Here is a 16,188-nt window from a genome sequence, read left to right as displayed (position 1 = left end):
TAATCTAAACCCGAAAATCCCCAATTCACCTATCTCAAATCCCTAGTTTGTCACCTTTCATCTCTTTCTATGACATCTCTCTAACTCATCTCTTTCATCATCTCTCTCTCTAGCAAGATGAACCGCGGATTTCCTTTGAACTGTGGCTGTGGAGAAAGGATTACGAAGTTCACATCAAGCTTCCAAGAGAATCCCGGACGTTCTTTCTTTCGTTGTGAAACCAGAGGAGAGGTAAGCGAATTTTGTTTGTATTGATAGCATTATGTGTAATGTGACCTTGATTTTCATCATTTTAAGTATCACTTGTTCAAATGGGTGGAAGAAGCGATGCTTGAAGATGCATTGAACAACGTGATCTTCAAGCTCTTCAAGCATCTGTAACTGTTGATGGAAAAACGTTAACTGTTGACGACAAATGTTATGGAAGGGTGAAAGCATTAACTGACATAAAGATCACAAGATTTTTAGTTGAGAGTTTGTTTTACGATCGATGGGGTTTAAATTACTAAAAATCCTTTTTACAACGACTGCAGCCGGTCCCACCGTCTAATTCAGCCAACCTAAAAACCGGTGTCGCCGGTTCCAATAAGTTGTGGAAAGAGATCGTATTTTGTAGTATTATATATGCTAATCGCATTTGATGTTGTTTTTGGTTTGATTGTTTGCATTACTCATCTTTTAGGGGTGGTTGGAGATTCTGTTGTGGTTTAGAAGATGGCTAACAAAAGAGGATTCCGAGCCAAATGAGAATGCGGAGGGGGAGTTGGATCTTCGTTCTGATGCTGCAAAGGATACACTTTGGAGTTGAGAAGGATGGTAAAAAGGCAAGACACGACCTTCCTTGAGAAGCTTGGTGGAGACGGAGAGCTGTTTCCATGTATATACGCACAAGAGAAGCAAATGCGATGTGGTCTTTGTTCTTTGCAGCTGCTGTCACCGGACTAGTAGTTCTTGGTCAACGCTGGCAACAAGAGAGGTGGCAGCTTTTGCAACTCATGTGGCAATCAAGCATCAGTAGCGAGGTATGATCATGAAGAATCATTATGTATTCTCTCTACAAATGGTAATAGCCATTCATTGAAATGACGACTCTTGTTTTTTTTTTTTTTTTTTTGTCTAACACAGAAGCTGAGCAGGGTACTTGAGCCTCTCTCTCGCTTGAAAGGTGTGATTGTGAGAGGTAACCCACAAGCTTCTCTCGTAAGGAGTGGCACCTCCAGTGAGATCTAGAAACGCCGTTGTATCATTCGCTGCTCACCCTATACATAAACAAACTTGGTCTTGAGTTGCATGTGTGTGCTTCAGTGTCGACGCTTTTAGTTTTCTTCAGCCTATGTTGCTTCATTATCTTGTACCATTAGAACGGAGATTCAGTTTCATTCTCACAAGTCACAAGACTCTCTATCTTTCAGTGCGAAAAGCTTCTTTTTCTTGTCTTAGTGTGGAAATATAGACACAAATACACTTGTTTTTCTCTTTTTAAATTACGAATTTTTATATTTACTATCATTGGATGATTCGTAAAAGAGACAATACGTTCTGATTTGTAAAAAGTGAAAAACATGTAAAATGTAGAATCATAAAACATACTCTGCAAATAAGTCAAATTATTATAGCCTTTTAGAGTGGTTGACTGCTATCTTGATTACTACTAGTATTAATTACCATGTGAATATAAGTGAGGGGTTAAAAGTTTAAAACTAACTATAATAATGATTTCATTCACTGTTTGTAACTTTTCAGTATGTATTTTTATTTTCTCTTATTATTTTTAGATATGGTCTTAAATGCAAAATGGGAATGACACAAAAATCACGTAAAATGAACAATGTTATGTGGGACAAGCCACGCGCGGTATCTATTTATTACATTTACGTGATCGTTTCACAAGTCGTAACCAAAAAGTCATTAATTTCATTATTACCATAAATGTGCCAAATTTCCAACAAGTTTTTTTAGTCATATAAAGTCATAGCCGGCGAAAATTCCTTCACTTTTGCATATCTTTTTCTATTATTATTACAAAATATTGCATCTGTGCATGGGATATTCTTGATGTACCTAATCTAACTATTTTATTGTTTGTATTTCATGTAACTTGCCGTAGGCAACTGTAATTAAGTTTTACTCCGTCCGTTCCTAAAAAAAATCATGTTTTGAAATGTTTTTTGTAATTTTATATTTCATATATATTTTAAAACTAATAAGATTTTAAGAAATGCAATTAATGTTTTTGAAATTTACAATTTTTCATATTATTACTTGACAAAAATTATATTAGATTGTTTGCCTTTTTCAAAAAAAAAAAATTACATATATAAAATATGTATTTTTTTGAAACACCATTTTTCTCTAGAACATGAATTTTTAGGAATGTATAGAGTAAGTTATAAAAAAAGATTCAGCTATAAAATTATTATTTGTTCGATCTAGAAATGTATGTTTTCTTTTGCCGTTGATGGGAAGGTAGTCTAATAAGATAACTTATATTCTCTGTCGATTTGTCTTTTATCTCAAGTTTTAACCTACTCTTTTCATATTTAATCACAAGATACCACATATTGTATCAAATCATAACAAAGAGGAAAGAGCCAGTGATACATGATATTATCCACACAAAGAAAAACAGATTTATCATTCTCTTATATCATACTCCCTTCTTTACAAAATGATTCATGTTTTATAAAAATATTTGTTTCAAAAAGATATAGTTCTTACATTTAATATCTTTTTATTAGGTAATAATGGTAAATCGTAAGATTTTTTTTTTTAAATGTTTTTATGATTTTTTATAGCTAAAAGTTATGAAAATGTTTAGTTACAAAAATAATGGATTGGCAATCAGAATTTTATATGTTCTTGTAATATTTGTAAATAGGTTTTGGGGAGTAGTTATTATTGTATTTAAGTTTTCCATTACCATGTTTAATGGAAAATAATTATGGATTTGGTCTACGTATGTCAACGTAAAACATGAGCCGGATATTCTGCAAACCTTGGTTTCTAATTCTAAAAAGTTGATTATCGCGTGTCAATGCATTTATGCTTTACAAATTAAGGTCAAAACACTTTACAATTACTAGGGCTTTTCTTTTATGTTTTATCCGGTCTTCATTTAATTAAATTTAAGTATTCCTTCTATATGATCTAGTTTCGAATATATAACTAGAATCCAGTGATGTCGATTTCTACTGTAACGTATGAGATCATGCATTAAGAGAGGAAGCAATAACTATTATACATCCAATGCTTAAATTTTTTAAAATACATCGACAAAAGTCAGCAAAGTCACCAAACACAACCAAACCTATATAGAAGTTGTGTAGTTGAGCAAAAATGTATTTTGTTGAGTTTGTTCACCCGAACCCTAACAATCTCCACTCTAAAACCTTAATCACACATTTTTACACTCTACACCAACACAATTATAATTCTATGTTTTATATACACACGCATACACTTGTCAATACGTATCACGAAGACTTTCATATTAAAAAGCAACGAAACAGCGTGACATAGTAGAAAACCAAAGATAATTTCACCGAAACGTGAATAATATATAGTTGAATGACATGATGGTAGATAGCTGAGCATACATGGTTTTTGCACTATGGTATGTAAATAATAAAAACAAACAAGCTGTAATATCATGAAATGGATCTGCCAAATTGTTGTTATACAGTGTACTGGCCATGCCTAATAATATTTACATCAACCCTAACTAATATCTTCAAAACATACAATTAATAGCCACAAGGAGCCAACATCCCATGCTTACTTGGTGACTTCTTATACACGATTTTCCAAAAAATAAAGGTTATACTATCTTGTTTTACTTATCATCTTTTATGTGGGGGTGGTTTTGTATTAAATTGTATATAAATAGTTCCATGTTCGGACATTGAAAACTGTGGGTCATTTTACTCATAGATCTCCCTCTTCTTAGGCTCCTCAACTAAACATCTTTAATGCTCTCGCTCTCTCCCCGCTGTGTACCTCATAGACTTGAAAATAATTTAACATTCTATTTTTTTTTTTTTCAAAACCTTCTTGTTTTTCTATATAATGAGCTGATCAATACATCAAGTCTCCAACCACCTAGCTACCAGCCAAGAGCAGGAACATTAATACTGGTGCACAACATCTCTCATGCTTCACATACCCCTAAAGCTCTTCGCTCTCGAGATCTAGAGAGGAAAATCTATTGAAGTTAAACAAGTCTGTCTTCCATAATTGCTGATCTTTCTATAAATCTTCTTACATCTCTTGTAAACTCATTCTTTATCCATCTCTCTTCAAACTTCATTCACCACCTGGACCGCCGTATCTAGCTATTTCCGGCAATATTTTCTCAACTTTTGTGCCAGATCATGGAGATATCCACAGCTCTAATGATTCTCTCAGCCATCACGGCTTACTTCTTATGGCTCACATTCATATCTCGTTGTCTTAAAGGTCCACGGGTCTGGCCCTTAGTTGGGAGCCTCCCCGGCCTAATCGAGAATTGCGAGAGAATGCACGACTGGATCTCCGACAACCTTCTCGCTTGCTCCGGTACGTATCAGACATGCATCTGCGCGATCCCCTTTCTTGCAAAGAAACAAGGTCTAGTAACTGTCACGTGCGACCCAAGAAACCTCGAGCATATTCTCAAAACTCGCTTTGACAACTACCCTAAAGGTCCGACGTGGCAAGCCGTTTTTCACGATCTTCTAGGTCAAGGGATCTTTAACTCCGACGGAGACACGTGGCTTTTCCAGCGTAAAACCGCAGCTTTGGAATTCACCACAAGGACTCTCCGCCAAGCCATGGCTCGTTGGGTCAACCGAGCTATCAAGCTTAGGTTTTTACCTATTCTCGAAACGGCTCGGCTCGACTCTGAGCCGATCGATCTTCAAGATTTGCTTCTTCGGCTTACGTTTGATAATATCTGCGGCTTGACGTTCGGTAAAGACCCGAGAACTTGCGCACCGGGACTCCCGGTTAACACGTTCTCTGTGGCTTTCGACCGAGCCACGGAGGCGTCTCTACAACGGTTTATATTGCCGGAGATTTTGTGGAAGTTTAAGAGATTGGCCGGGCTCGGCTTAGAAGTCAGCTTGACCCGAAGCTTGGTCCAAGTCGACAATTATTTGTCTGAAATCATTAAAACACGTAAGCAAGACTTGACGAGTAAGCCCAATAACGATGGGGCCCAACACGACGATCTCTTATCGCGGTTCATCAAGAAGAAGGAAACCTACTCCGACGAAGTCCTCCAGCGCGTGGCGCTCAACTTCGTACTCGCGGGCCGTGACACGTCATCAGTCGCGTTAAGCTGGTTTTTCTGGTTGATCACGCAGAACCCTACCGTAGAGGATAAAATCCTCCGCGAGATCTGCGCCGTCCTTATCGAGACGCGTGGCGATGACGTGGCGCTGTGGATCGACGAGCCGCTCGCGTGCGAGGAGCTCGACCGGTTGGTTTACCTCAAGGCGGCGTTATCGGAGACGCTGCGGCTGTATCCCTCCGTGCCGGAGGATTCAAAGAGAGCAGTTAAGGACGACGTGTTGCCGGACGGGACTTTCGTGCCGGCGGGATCGTCGGTGACGTACTCGATCTACTCGGCGGGGAGGATGAGATCGACTTGGGGTGATGATTGCTTGGAGTTCAAACCGGAGAGATGGATCTCGCGATCGGACGGTGGGAGATTCATCAATCACGATCCGTTTAAGTTCGTGGCGTTCAATGCTGGCCCTAGGATCTGTCTAGGGAAAGATCTGGCTTATCTTCAGATGAAATCGATCGCGGCGGCGGTTTTGCTCCGTCATCGCTTGACGGTTGTGACGGGGCATAAGGTGGAGCAGAAGATGTCGTTGACTCTTTTCATGAAGTACGGTCTTCTGGTTAACGTTCGTAACCGGGATTTAACGGCGATCGCGGCGGATCTGCGGGAGAAGACGGACTGTGAATCTAACGCCGTTAACGACGGAGTTGGTAACGGCGTCAGAAGGTAGGTGAGGTGGGTGGAAGCAATCACATCTATCAATTGAATGTTGGAATAGAGTGTGGCACTCTCGCTTATGGGGAGCGTGTCGGATACGCGATTCTTTGGTACGCCAGATGTGGTTTATTGATTGGCTGCATTTTATTCAATAGAGGTAATTTTGCAAAGCGCGTTGTTTTCCTTTTCCTTTTACTCTTTTTTTGGTTCATCTCCTTTCGTCTTTACTTCAAATCAAAAGACAGTAAAATTTGATTACATTATTTTTGTAAGCATCTCTCAATTTGATTAATAATTTTCAAATAATGCTTTACCATAAGTTTAAAGAATGAGTCACATCGTTTGGAAATTTGATCGCGATGGGTAGGTACATTGTTTTCCTCTCAACTCTTATCTCTTACTATAGAAAAATGGAATAGCTTCTTTAACCAATATGAGTCATTTTTCTTTACTTTGGCCAAATTTATTTGGAATCATTCACTTGTAAACGGCACCTTGAATGTGTAACCTAATGCATTAAATGTCTTTGGTCCGCTTTGTTCCAATTATAGAAATGTCTGTATAACTTAATGCACTTTACGTTTGGTCCGCTTTGTTAGAAGAAAAATGTCTGCCCAGAATGTTTGATAGAAATTGTAGAAGAGGGATCACAATTATCTCCGACTCTGTTTTATAAATAGAGTCTGCATTAGGCAAAAGAAGAGGAACCAACACATACACACGATGTTTCACACAAGTACTAGTATAGTACATTCACAAAAGGAAAACCAAACTAATAGAACAAAAAGCCAAGTTTATAAAGAGTGGCTCAATCAGCTTCTGGACTTGAATGGGATGGCTCTGATGACGATCACGTGGTACAGAGCAGCAAGTGCAGCACCGATGAATGGTCCAACCCAGAAGACCCACTAGAAAAAAAGAAGATAACACAAAGATTTAGTAATAGAATTGCGATTGTAATTTTGTTGGTAAGAAATGGAAAACACTCACATGGTCATCCCAAGCGTTGTCCTTGTTGAAGATGATGGCAGCACCAAGACTTCTTGCTGGGTTGATTCCAGTTCCAGTGATGGGGATGGTTGCCAAGTGGACCAAGAACACAGCGAATCCAATAGGGAGAGGTGCAAGAATCTGTCCAATTTCAAAAAAAAAAAAACAACTAAGCATCCTGATCCCAATACAACACAACACCAATCCTGTCTATTTGATTTTTTATTTTTTTATATAAATTAACTTACCGGAACATGAGAGTCACGAGCGTTTCTCTTAGCATCAGTAGCGGAGAAGACGGTGTAAACGAGGACAAAGGTTCCAATGATCTCAGCTCCGAGACCACTTCCTTTGGTGTAACCATGAGCTACAGTGTTGGCTCCACCTCCAAGAGCTTGGTACTGCTTTGGTTGGAACCCCTTGACCACACCAGCTCCACAGATAGCTCCTAAGCACTGCATCACTATGTAGTACACAGCTCGTGTCAGCGAAAGCTTCCGCGCCAAGAACAGACCGAACGTGACGGCAGGGTTGATGTGTCCACCTGAGAGACCGTAACACAACACAAATCGTTATTACACACATCTACACAAAAAAAAAAAAACCCTCAATTTTTTAAAAAATAATCAATTATTATTTTTTTTTGTAAAACTTTTTTTTCTTTTTTGGTAAAATTCCTCAATTATTATTGCTCCTTGGTTTCTTTTCTTACACAACCAACCTAGTTACATGTTTTTGTAAACCATAGTTTGGTTCTTCACTAAACAGTCTAAACCCTAACATCTAATCATATACAAACGTTAGATCTGAGAGTTTTGGAACCGTGGTGGTGACTTACCGGAGATACCAGCGGTGCAGTAGACGAGAGCGAATATCATACCACCGAAAGCCCAAGCGATGCCTTGGATTCCGACAGAAGCACACATGTTCGGCGACCTCTTCACACCCATGACGGTCAAAACAGTGATGTAAAGGAACAGAAACGTGGCGATGAACTCGGCGATTCCTGCTCTCCAGAAGGACCACGAAGCAAGCTCGCCGGGCTCGAACAAGGGAGCAGGAGGTGGCTCCTTGTAGTCCTTGTCGCTCTGAGCCGATGTTCCGATCGGCTGTCTCTCCGGAAACTTGTTAGCTCCGACTCTAACATCTTCTTCTTTGCCTTCCATCTCCGATGTCTCTTTTACTCTCTCTCTCTCTCTCTAGATGAGTGGGTAGTAATAATGTGTTGCAGAGAAGCAGAGAGTGCTGTTTTTATAGTCAGTATAATAAAGCTGGAAGATAATGCAAAAAAACAAATGGAGAAACAATTGAATAAAACAGGATGGTAATTAATTAGTTTGTTAATTGCTTGACAACAGACTAATATATAGTTTAGTTGCATGACATAATTAACGTTATCATCGTTGTTGCTGATAATACTAATTATTAGCTTGATGATAAATTATTTTTTTGTGGCCAGTTTCAAGCTGTTTTTTTAATCAAATAGCTTTATATAATAAAATAATATGTGGACACATTACTTTTGTGTGTCTCTTATGAATGTTGGTTATGACAAAAAGAAAATACTGGAAACATCTAATAAAGTATTAAAATATATAAATTAAAAGGATAAAAAGTTGTGGTCGAGGTAAACCGCCGGTTTATGTGGACGGTTGTCAGATGAGGATAAGCACATGGCCTCACCTAACGTTATAGTCTATTACAAAGTTATAGCACTAATTCTGCAACATCATGAGAGTTATGAGTGATAATAATTAACCATAGACGATGAGACTTGTAGGGTTTTTTTTTGTCAAGGATGAGACTTGTATATTGCTTTTACTGAACTTTCTAATTCATTTACATCTCAATTGATATGGGTAAATACACGACATTAACCTTCTAGCTAGTTAATTACATATATATCAAATAGCTGGAAACTATACATGCAGCACACGGCAAGCGCCATGCACCATGTATATCATCAAACGTGAATGTGTAAATGAACTATGAGTGGGTGCGTCTTACATGAAAGAAGAAGACTGGGTTAGGTTGGGTTGTGTAATATTCGGCTGCAATCCACTATTAGCCAAAAAGGAAAGATAACGTTGTAAGCCAAAAGAAAAGGGACTCTGATAACAATCATGGTTGCTTGTTTAGTTGTCTTTGTGGGTGTGACACACTATGTGTCTATGTCCTACACACATGCTGTGTTTTCTTCTACTCATATATACCAAACTTGGCTTTCTTTGATTACCCAAACTCCATTAACCAAAACCAAGCTTACATATATATGTACACTATATAATTATATATATGGCCATATATATACCAAATTTCCTAGTAAACTCCCTCTTTAGACGGTATATAATATGGCCTAGCTTAATTGCTATCCACACACAATTCTGAAGAATTCGTAATACATATTCAACCCATTCTACATCGTATTAATATTCAACGTGTTTATTGTTTCTTTAGTTGTTGTTCCAATCAAAATCAAGTTTCATACTTTTCCAAAATTGTTTATTACGTTTTTTGGTACTTGGATAAAGCCATGGCTTCTAACTTTTAGTCTTTTACGAAGAAATAAAATCGAGAAGGTTGTAATTTGTTTGGACTTTGGTATATGAGAATATTATTAGTCCATGATTCCAAGCCGTCCATTCCATGGATAAGTCGACACGTGGCATAAATTTACGTATACAAAACCGACCAAGCCACCCCAAAATACTTGTTGTCACACTCAGTCCAATATTAATCATTCCTCTATTTTCTTTCCTCTGAGTGCAATTATTTCAAGGCCACTCCCATTATTCCCGTTGCGTTACTGCCCCCACCTCCACCTCTCTTGGATTATTCATTTTTTTAGCCAGCTTTGTTGTTCTTTCCCACAAAATAATTATTTTTTATTATCACAAATCTCCACACACACAATACTAAATTCAAGCCCATTAAGCCACAATTGTGGGTTGAACTAAATAGTTATAAGTTTGGGTCGTCATATGGGTATAAATGGGCTAATAATTTAGTCCACAAACCACTCTAGATCCATTCATCTGCGGCGGGTCCGGTAATTAAGTAAATTAATTTCTCATAATTAAATAGATAAAATTAGCGAGAAATATATAAAAGATGCTTAGGTTCTCGAGCCCAGCCCACTGATTCGAACTCGAACCGCGCTAACTGAGGGCATGACTGGTTTTAGGGTATGAATGGTTTTTCCGCTACCAACCGCAAACGCAGTTTTTACGGTTAGTTGCGGTTGTTGGTGTTTTGCAACAATCACTCAAACCATTCTAAACCGCTTCAAACCGCTCTAAACCTCTCAAATTCAAAAACTGATTTCAGCTAGCGTTTACGTTTTCGGGAGAGTAAAAATTTCTTTTTCTATTTATTTAAAAAAAAAATACAAAAAAAAAAATTTAATTGAAATAATATAAATACTAAAATATATCTATTATATTTTAACTTATATTATAAACTTTTAAAATAAAAATATTTTTAATTTTTTTAAAAAAAATTAAAATATAATGTTATATTTATTATAATATTACGTTGTTAAATATTGTTAATTTATTTTTTAACCAATGTTGTATTTAGTGGTTTATCAGTCATAAGTATACCACAAATGCACAAATTTTTAATCGCAGCACCAGTCGTACAAATTTCTTAAAATCACTTAAAACCGCAATCATCCGCATCAGCAAACTTTCACAACCGTTGCACCTGGTTTCTGTTATTACCACGCAAGCCATTAGCCTACAGGGTCACGACACCTGGACATGATCGGTCCTCTCAGTTTCTTGTGTTTCTCCATCTCACGTGAATTTATTTATTTTTAAAATTAAATAAACTACTAAATTTAGCCGGGTTTCTCTCTCTTATCCGCGCTAACACATCTCTTGACCGCCGCCGGCCGTCGCTGTCCACCGTCAGATTCAAATCCCTCCACCGCCCCATTTAACGTCAGTTTCTTAATCTCTGTTAATAAGGTACAACGCGCTTATTAACGTAAACTATTACTCTTCTTGGTGCCTGTCACGTTCGAAAGAGCTCATATTGGTGGTTTGCGTGTTTGCATCTCCACCCTCTACGTTTGTTTTGATTGTGTTATTGGTATAATACGTATACGTTTGTTTCTGCTCTCTGTTTCAAATTCTTTATTGCTGCTGCCTCATTTGGATCAAGCTTTAGATGCCTCGTGTTTCACTTTTCCTGATCTGCGGTTTTATTTACTGTTCTTGTCTGATTTTTATAAGTTCAAATTTGGTTCTGTTTGCTTGTCAGAAAACCGTTAGAGAAATGACTTTTTAGCATTAAAGGGAGATTGATACTTTACCAAAAAGGGGATTTTGATCCAACCAATAGCTTATATTAAGATTGAATATAATTACTTAGCTTCCTGGTTTGTTTGGGATCAGCTTCGTCATTACATGTAAGATTCAGGACATATGCTTTCTGAGTGAGAATTTTTTTTTTTGTCTTTTGACGATTATGTTATGTAATTAGTTGTTCATTATTAGTTTGATGGAGTGATTAATCTCTTCATTATATATATATCTTTTCCCTTCTTTTACTAGTTTGAGGAGCCTAACAACAATACACTGGGTCATCAAATCCATCATCAATGTCAGAAAGTGATCTAGACATCATGGAACCAGAGGTGAAAATATCCATATGCTTTAGCTTGTTAGATACTGTGACATTATTAATTAGTGAATTTAGTATTTGACAAACAACTTTCACAGGGACCTCTTGATACATGGATTTTTTTAAGATTTAGCGTTTAAACTGGGATTAAGATTATTCTCAGCCTCCAAAGCTTAACTGCTTTTTTTTTTTTTGCTTTGCCAATTGCCATGGATTCAGACTATGAAGTCCTACATCTGGCTTCAAACTGCCGATGGTTCAGTTCAACAAGTGGAACAAGAGGTTGCAATGTTCTGTCCCATGATATGCCAAGAGATAATACACAAGGGCGCTGGATCTTCTAAAAATCATGCTATCTCGCTTCCACAGCGAGTAAACTCAGCTATGTTCAGCTTGATTCTTGATTACTGCAGATTTCACCAAGTGCCTGGACGTTCGAATAAGGTTTGTAACTTGTAAGACAGTTCCAAATATTCTCCATTTCCATACTCTATCTGTCCCCTTCTAATACAAATGGATTTATCAAACTATTAAGGAACGAAAAGTTTATGATGAAAAGTTCATGCGAATGGAGACAAAGAGGCTGTGTGAGTTGACCTCAGCCGCTGACAGTTTGCAGCTGAAGCCTTTGGTTGATCTTACTAGTAGCGCACTTGCGCGGATCATCGAAGGAAAAACACCTGAGGAGATACGAGATATATTTCATTTGCCTGATGACCTTACTGAGGTGCTCCTCAAGGATCATCTCTTCTTAAGACTCTATCTGCTTCTCTCTTTTTTTTTTTTTTGTGTGACAGTTCTTTGATGATTTTTATCCAGGAAGAGAAATTAGAGCCTCTGAAGAACACAATGGATGATCCAAGGATTCGACTACTGAATAGATTATACGCAAAGAAAAGAAAGGAGCTGAAAGAAAGAGAGAGATTAAAGGTCTGTTTAGCACCTGTATAGCATAATGTAATTTGTAGCTTTATTAACGAAATTAAATGTAGTTTGATCTGTAAGATTGAACTTTTTCACTAGCTTATAAAGTTGGGGTTTACCATGTCTTAGAATGTTGAGGTTGAAGGACATGTGGACGAACGTTCTGTGGATGACTTGTTATCGTTTATTAACGGCACAGGTACTTTCCTTTGATCTTACTCTAGTTCTCTAACTTCATAAAGTCCTTTTGTTTTTTTTTATGTTTATTCTTTAGCTGCTCTGCGCTAATCTGTTTGACATTGTACCACCACATTTTAGTTACATGTTTGTTACTGTTGTGTTGATTCAGTGATGTATGTTTTTTGTTGATTGACTATTTTATTTTTGCTCAGTGCCTGAGATTAAAGACTCATAGTCTAGTGCTGCTGTCTCGTTACATATCTGCCAATTTCATGCATAATGCAAGAAGTACATTCACAGATTGTTTGATGAATTAAACATATGATCGATTTTTCGTATACATGACTGAGAGATTTGCTGTGTGAATTTATGTCTGTGTTGTCTCTTAGTTTTTGTTTTTTTTGGTATATTCTACTTCCTTTTTGAAGGCCTCATTGGAAGTAAGGAAAGTTCTGTTTCACAGATCCCAAGGTGGCAAAGATGTCAAAGGGAAAGAAGAAGTACAAGAAAAAGAAGAACCAGAAGATTATTTCTTCAAATGACAAGGTTCAGACTAGTTTATCTGGTTTTGCTCCTAGTTGGCATTTGTCAAGTTAATAAATGCGTTGTTCATTGTGTTTAGGAATCACATGATCTTCATTTTAAACAACAAGGTGTTGAAGAAACTGGATCCAGAATGAGAGACTTACTTAGTTTGGAAGATGAGATATTTACACCAAAGGCTGGGTGTGAAGATGGAGATATAGATGATGAAATCGATCCAGCCATGAAGGAAATGCTTGATAGGTAAGAACTCTTGTTAATTCTTGTTCTTTTCTGATATAGTGAATAATAATAATGGTTATTACAGAGAGGTAGAAGATTTTGCTCGAAGGTTGAACTCTAACTGGGCTCAATCGCTAGGACAAGAGAGAAGACCTGTTCACTTTTCCATAAACGGCAACAACGGGACTACAAGACGGCATATAGGTAATGATATCTCTTCTCTGGCTGCATTATCGTAACACTGAGCTGAACTGATGGGGTTTGGTATGGATTTGAAGGTCAATCTTCAGGACACAATTGATGAATTTCAATGGCTGACACAGTTTTGGTCGGTTATATGAGCAAATAGGAGATATAGAGAGAATGGTTCCACCAGAAACGATGCAGTTTTTGATTTTTTTTTTTTTCTTCTTTACTTTCTAATGACCAATCCTTTTGTTTGTAAAACCATGTTTGAGCATTTTTTGTTGGTGTGTATAATTTATAGTCCAGTTCTCTATTAGTTTTTTTTTGTTTGTTTCAGTTTGTGTTGATATAAACCTCACAAGCCAATAAAGAAGACATGTTCCATTGTTTTAGCAACATCACTCCCAAGCCATACTAATATGATAAGATAGGAAAAACATAACAACATCCACATATATATAATATAGTCACATTGTTCAAAGATCAAGCATGTAATTCCTGTAAACGTTAAAGCTTATTCATTTTCAGAAGAAAAAAAATTAACATATGAATGAAAATTGAGAGGTTCCATTTTGTAAGCCATAACAGCTAGCTCTCATTTTGTAAGCCATTGCACAACTCACAAACCATTCCAGTCCATTCTCTCTCCTCTTCCTCTGCAACTCATGAAAAAAAAAGCTCTTCAGTTGTTGTACATCACTCAGAATGCTCATGGTTTTGTATTGTGAGCTTCTGCCATAACATGGTGGATTTGATGAGGAAGTTTATCACGTCTAGTCGCATTCCCCTGCACTGATGAAACAAACAGCAGTAGACAACTAAATGAAAATGCAAACAACATAATCTTTAGACCCATTTGCATCAACCAGATGAAATATAAAAGTATGTTTTCTAAAACAGAATAAGCAAACACATACCGGGAAAACTTGAGAAGATGATGAGTCATCTGGTTCCTCTTGATCTTGGCTTAGTGTTACCTCAACTCTTCCCGCGTTTGACGATGTATCAGAGCTGATGATATCCATGGATGATCTGTTATTTTCTCCATTCAAACTTACTGCCTCTTCAAGTGAACCAGAGCTTATTTGTGGCAACACAAGCCGCTGAAACTCGGACAGGAGAACAGAGAGAGCTCTCACTTCATCCACTCTAGCTTCCCTATACATTGATCAAGAAACATCACCAATAAAGCAAACATCATCCACAAGAAAAGCAACCAAAAGAAAAGTTCCATTGAACTGAAACCTTGTATGGATAAGCTTTCCTTTGCAAGTGAAGTGTATCTGACAAGTAGCAGGCGCTTGTTGGTTAACAAAGATGGCTTTCTTGGACTTAAGATCCTCCATTTTCCTAGCAAAACAGTTAACAAAACTTGCTGTTAAGAATTAAAAAAAAGATGGCCATGTCTGATATCTAATCTTTGATACATGGAATAGTGTTTATCTGCAGCAGCTCCCATAACAAGCTTCCTGATCCTATGTTGGTATATGGTTTCCACAATCCCTTTCCCAATTGAGTCCATCTCTATACACAGCTTCTCTGCCTGAACCTACAAAACAAGAAAAAAAAAAAACACAATCAATCTCTTCTTTTAAAAATGGAGAAAACTGAGTCACATTATGTACTCACTTACCCCTTTATAAAGACAAATACTCAGGTACTTTTGTAGAATCTTATCTATCTTCGTCTTTTCTTTTTCTCTGTATGCTCTCAGTGACTCCTCATCTACCGTTGAAGCTTCAAATCTGGTTCCCACTTGGATACAAAAAGTGAACAAGTATTAAGAAGTCAATCAATTCCTTTAAAAGTCTTAGAGATAACACTTACAGAGAGGAATGGTTGGAGATGGGTGGTGAATATGAAGGATGCAGATTCTGTTTCCTTGGGAGTTTTTCAATGCCCACAAGAGGTTTGATATGTTCCTCCATACGTTTATCCCAACTGCAACGTAGATTTTCTCATCTAGTATCTGATTATTACTGGCTGCTTCTTCCTCCATAGCCCTGTGAGAACAATGTTGATCTTCTTGAGAAAAGGAGAGGAGACAAAGTTTTTAGTCTGGAGAAACTTTTAACAGAGAGTTTTCTCTGCACTATCATAAACCAGTGGCTGGCTGCACATCTCATGACTCTGTTCCTTCGAATATTCGACCATATAATATTGGGAAAAGACTTGATCAATGTCCAGAGGAGAGTATAGAATATTATTTTCTTTTTTTCTATAACAAAAGTACAATATTTTGAGATGGTGGTACCTTTTATATCTTTGATTTGTATGTTATCGGTTTCTGTCTTGGTCAAAAGAGGAGCATATGAGGAATAATGATCCAAGACACGAACTGGACTTCACAAGACTTCAAAGAACTTGCAGTAGAATACTATCAGCCTTTTCTAGATTTGCTTGCTACAGTTGTGGCCCTAGCTGCCAACCACTTCCTAATGACCTGACCTTACTGGCTAAGGTTTTTAAGAGTTTATTTATGATCGTCTATCTTATTAAAACAAAGCCAAACTAACTTCTCCAACAAGGAA

The 16,188-nt window shown here is 37.3% G+C and overlaps 4 protein-coding genes across 8 annotated transcripts; 2 read left to right on the top strand and 2 right to left on the bottom strand.

The window, feature by feature from the left end:
• The first annotated feature begins 3,913 nt into the window (after nucleotides 1-3,913).
• LOC111213676 (cytochrome P450 86A8) lies at nucleotides 3,914-6,302 on the top strand. Its single transcript, XM_022715488.2, has one exon. It carries the CDS (start codon nucleotides 4,371-4,373, stop codon nucleotides 5,994-5,996), a length of 1,626 nt encoding a protein of 541 aa, XP_022571209.2. The 5' UTR covers nucleotides 3,914-4,370; the 3' UTR covers nucleotides 5,997-6,302.
• A 288-nt stretch (nucleotides 6,303-6,590) lies between these two features.
• On the bottom strand, nucleotides 6,591-8,518 carry LOC106450864 (aquaporin PIP1-2). Its single transcript, XM_013892644.3, has 4 exons — nucleotides 7,812-8,518; nucleotides 7,222-7,517; nucleotides 6,974-7,114; nucleotides 6,591-6,891 (listed from the first exon to the last, which is right to left on the bottom strand). The coding sequence occupies exons 1-4, from the start codon at nucleotides 8,137-8,139 to the stop codon at nucleotides 6,796-6,798; spliced, it is 861 nt and encodes a 286-aa protein (XP_013748098.1). The 5' UTR covers nucleotides 8,140-8,518; the 3' UTR covers nucleotides 6,591-6,795.
• A 2,208-nt stretch (nucleotides 8,519-10,726) lies between these two features.
• On the top strand, nucleotides 10,727-14,053 carry LOC106450935 (SKP1-like protein 20). 5 transcript variants are annotated; one of them, XM_013892759.3, is made up of 10 exons: nucleotides 10,727-10,944; nucleotides 11,533-11,615; nucleotides 11,822-12,046; nucleotides 12,138-12,329; nucleotides 12,422-12,532; nucleotides 12,656-12,725; nucleotides 13,170-13,252; nucleotides 13,329-13,492; nucleotides 13,557-13,675; nucleotides 13,750-14,053. In XM_013892759.3, exons 2-10 carry the CDS (start codon nucleotides 11,580-11,582, stop codon nucleotides 13,770-13,772), a joined length of 1,023 nt encoding a protein of 340 aa, XP_013748213.1. In that variant the 5' UTR covers nucleotides 10,727-10,944; nucleotides 11,533-11,579; the 3' UTR covers nucleotides 13,773-14,053. The 5 variants fall into 5 exon arrangements, with proteins under 5 accessions (XP_013748213.1, XP_022556079.1, XP_022556082.1 ...); XM_022700358.2 differs by lacking the exon at nucleotides 13,750-14,053 and having other exon boundaries at nucleotides 13,557-13,736; XM_022700361.2 differs by lacking the exon at nucleotides 13,750-14,053 and having other exon boundaries at nucleotides 10,788-10,917; nucleotides 13,557-13,736.
• A 36-nt stretch (nucleotides 14,054-14,089) lies between these two features.
• LOC106450936 (U-box domain-containing protein 33) lies at nucleotides 14,090-16,135 on the bottom strand. Its single transcript, XM_013892762.3, has 6 exons — nucleotides 15,485-16,135; nucleotides 15,291-15,412; nucleotides 15,085-15,206; nucleotides 14,903-15,007; nucleotides 14,575-14,815; nucleotides 14,090-14,449 (listed from the first exon to the last, which is right to left on the bottom strand). Exons 1-6 carry the CDS (start codon nucleotides 15,654-15,656, stop codon nucleotides 14,354-14,356), a joined length of 858 nt encoding a protein of 285 aa, XP_013748216.1. The 5' UTR covers nucleotides 15,657-16,135; the 3' UTR covers nucleotides 14,090-14,353.
• Nucleotides 16,136-16,188: the final 53 nt, after the last annotated feature.

This window comes from Brassica napus, chromosome C4, assembly GCF_020379485.1.
Source record: "Brassica napus cultivar Da-Ae chromosome C4, Da-Ae, whole genome shotgun sequence".
NCBI lineage: Eukaryota > Viridiplantae > Streptophyta > Magnoliopsida > Brassicales > Brassicaceae > Brassica > Brassica napus.
The sequence above is the reverse complement of the archived record's forward strand: the minus strand, read 5'-3'. Positions and strand labels throughout refer to the sequence as shown.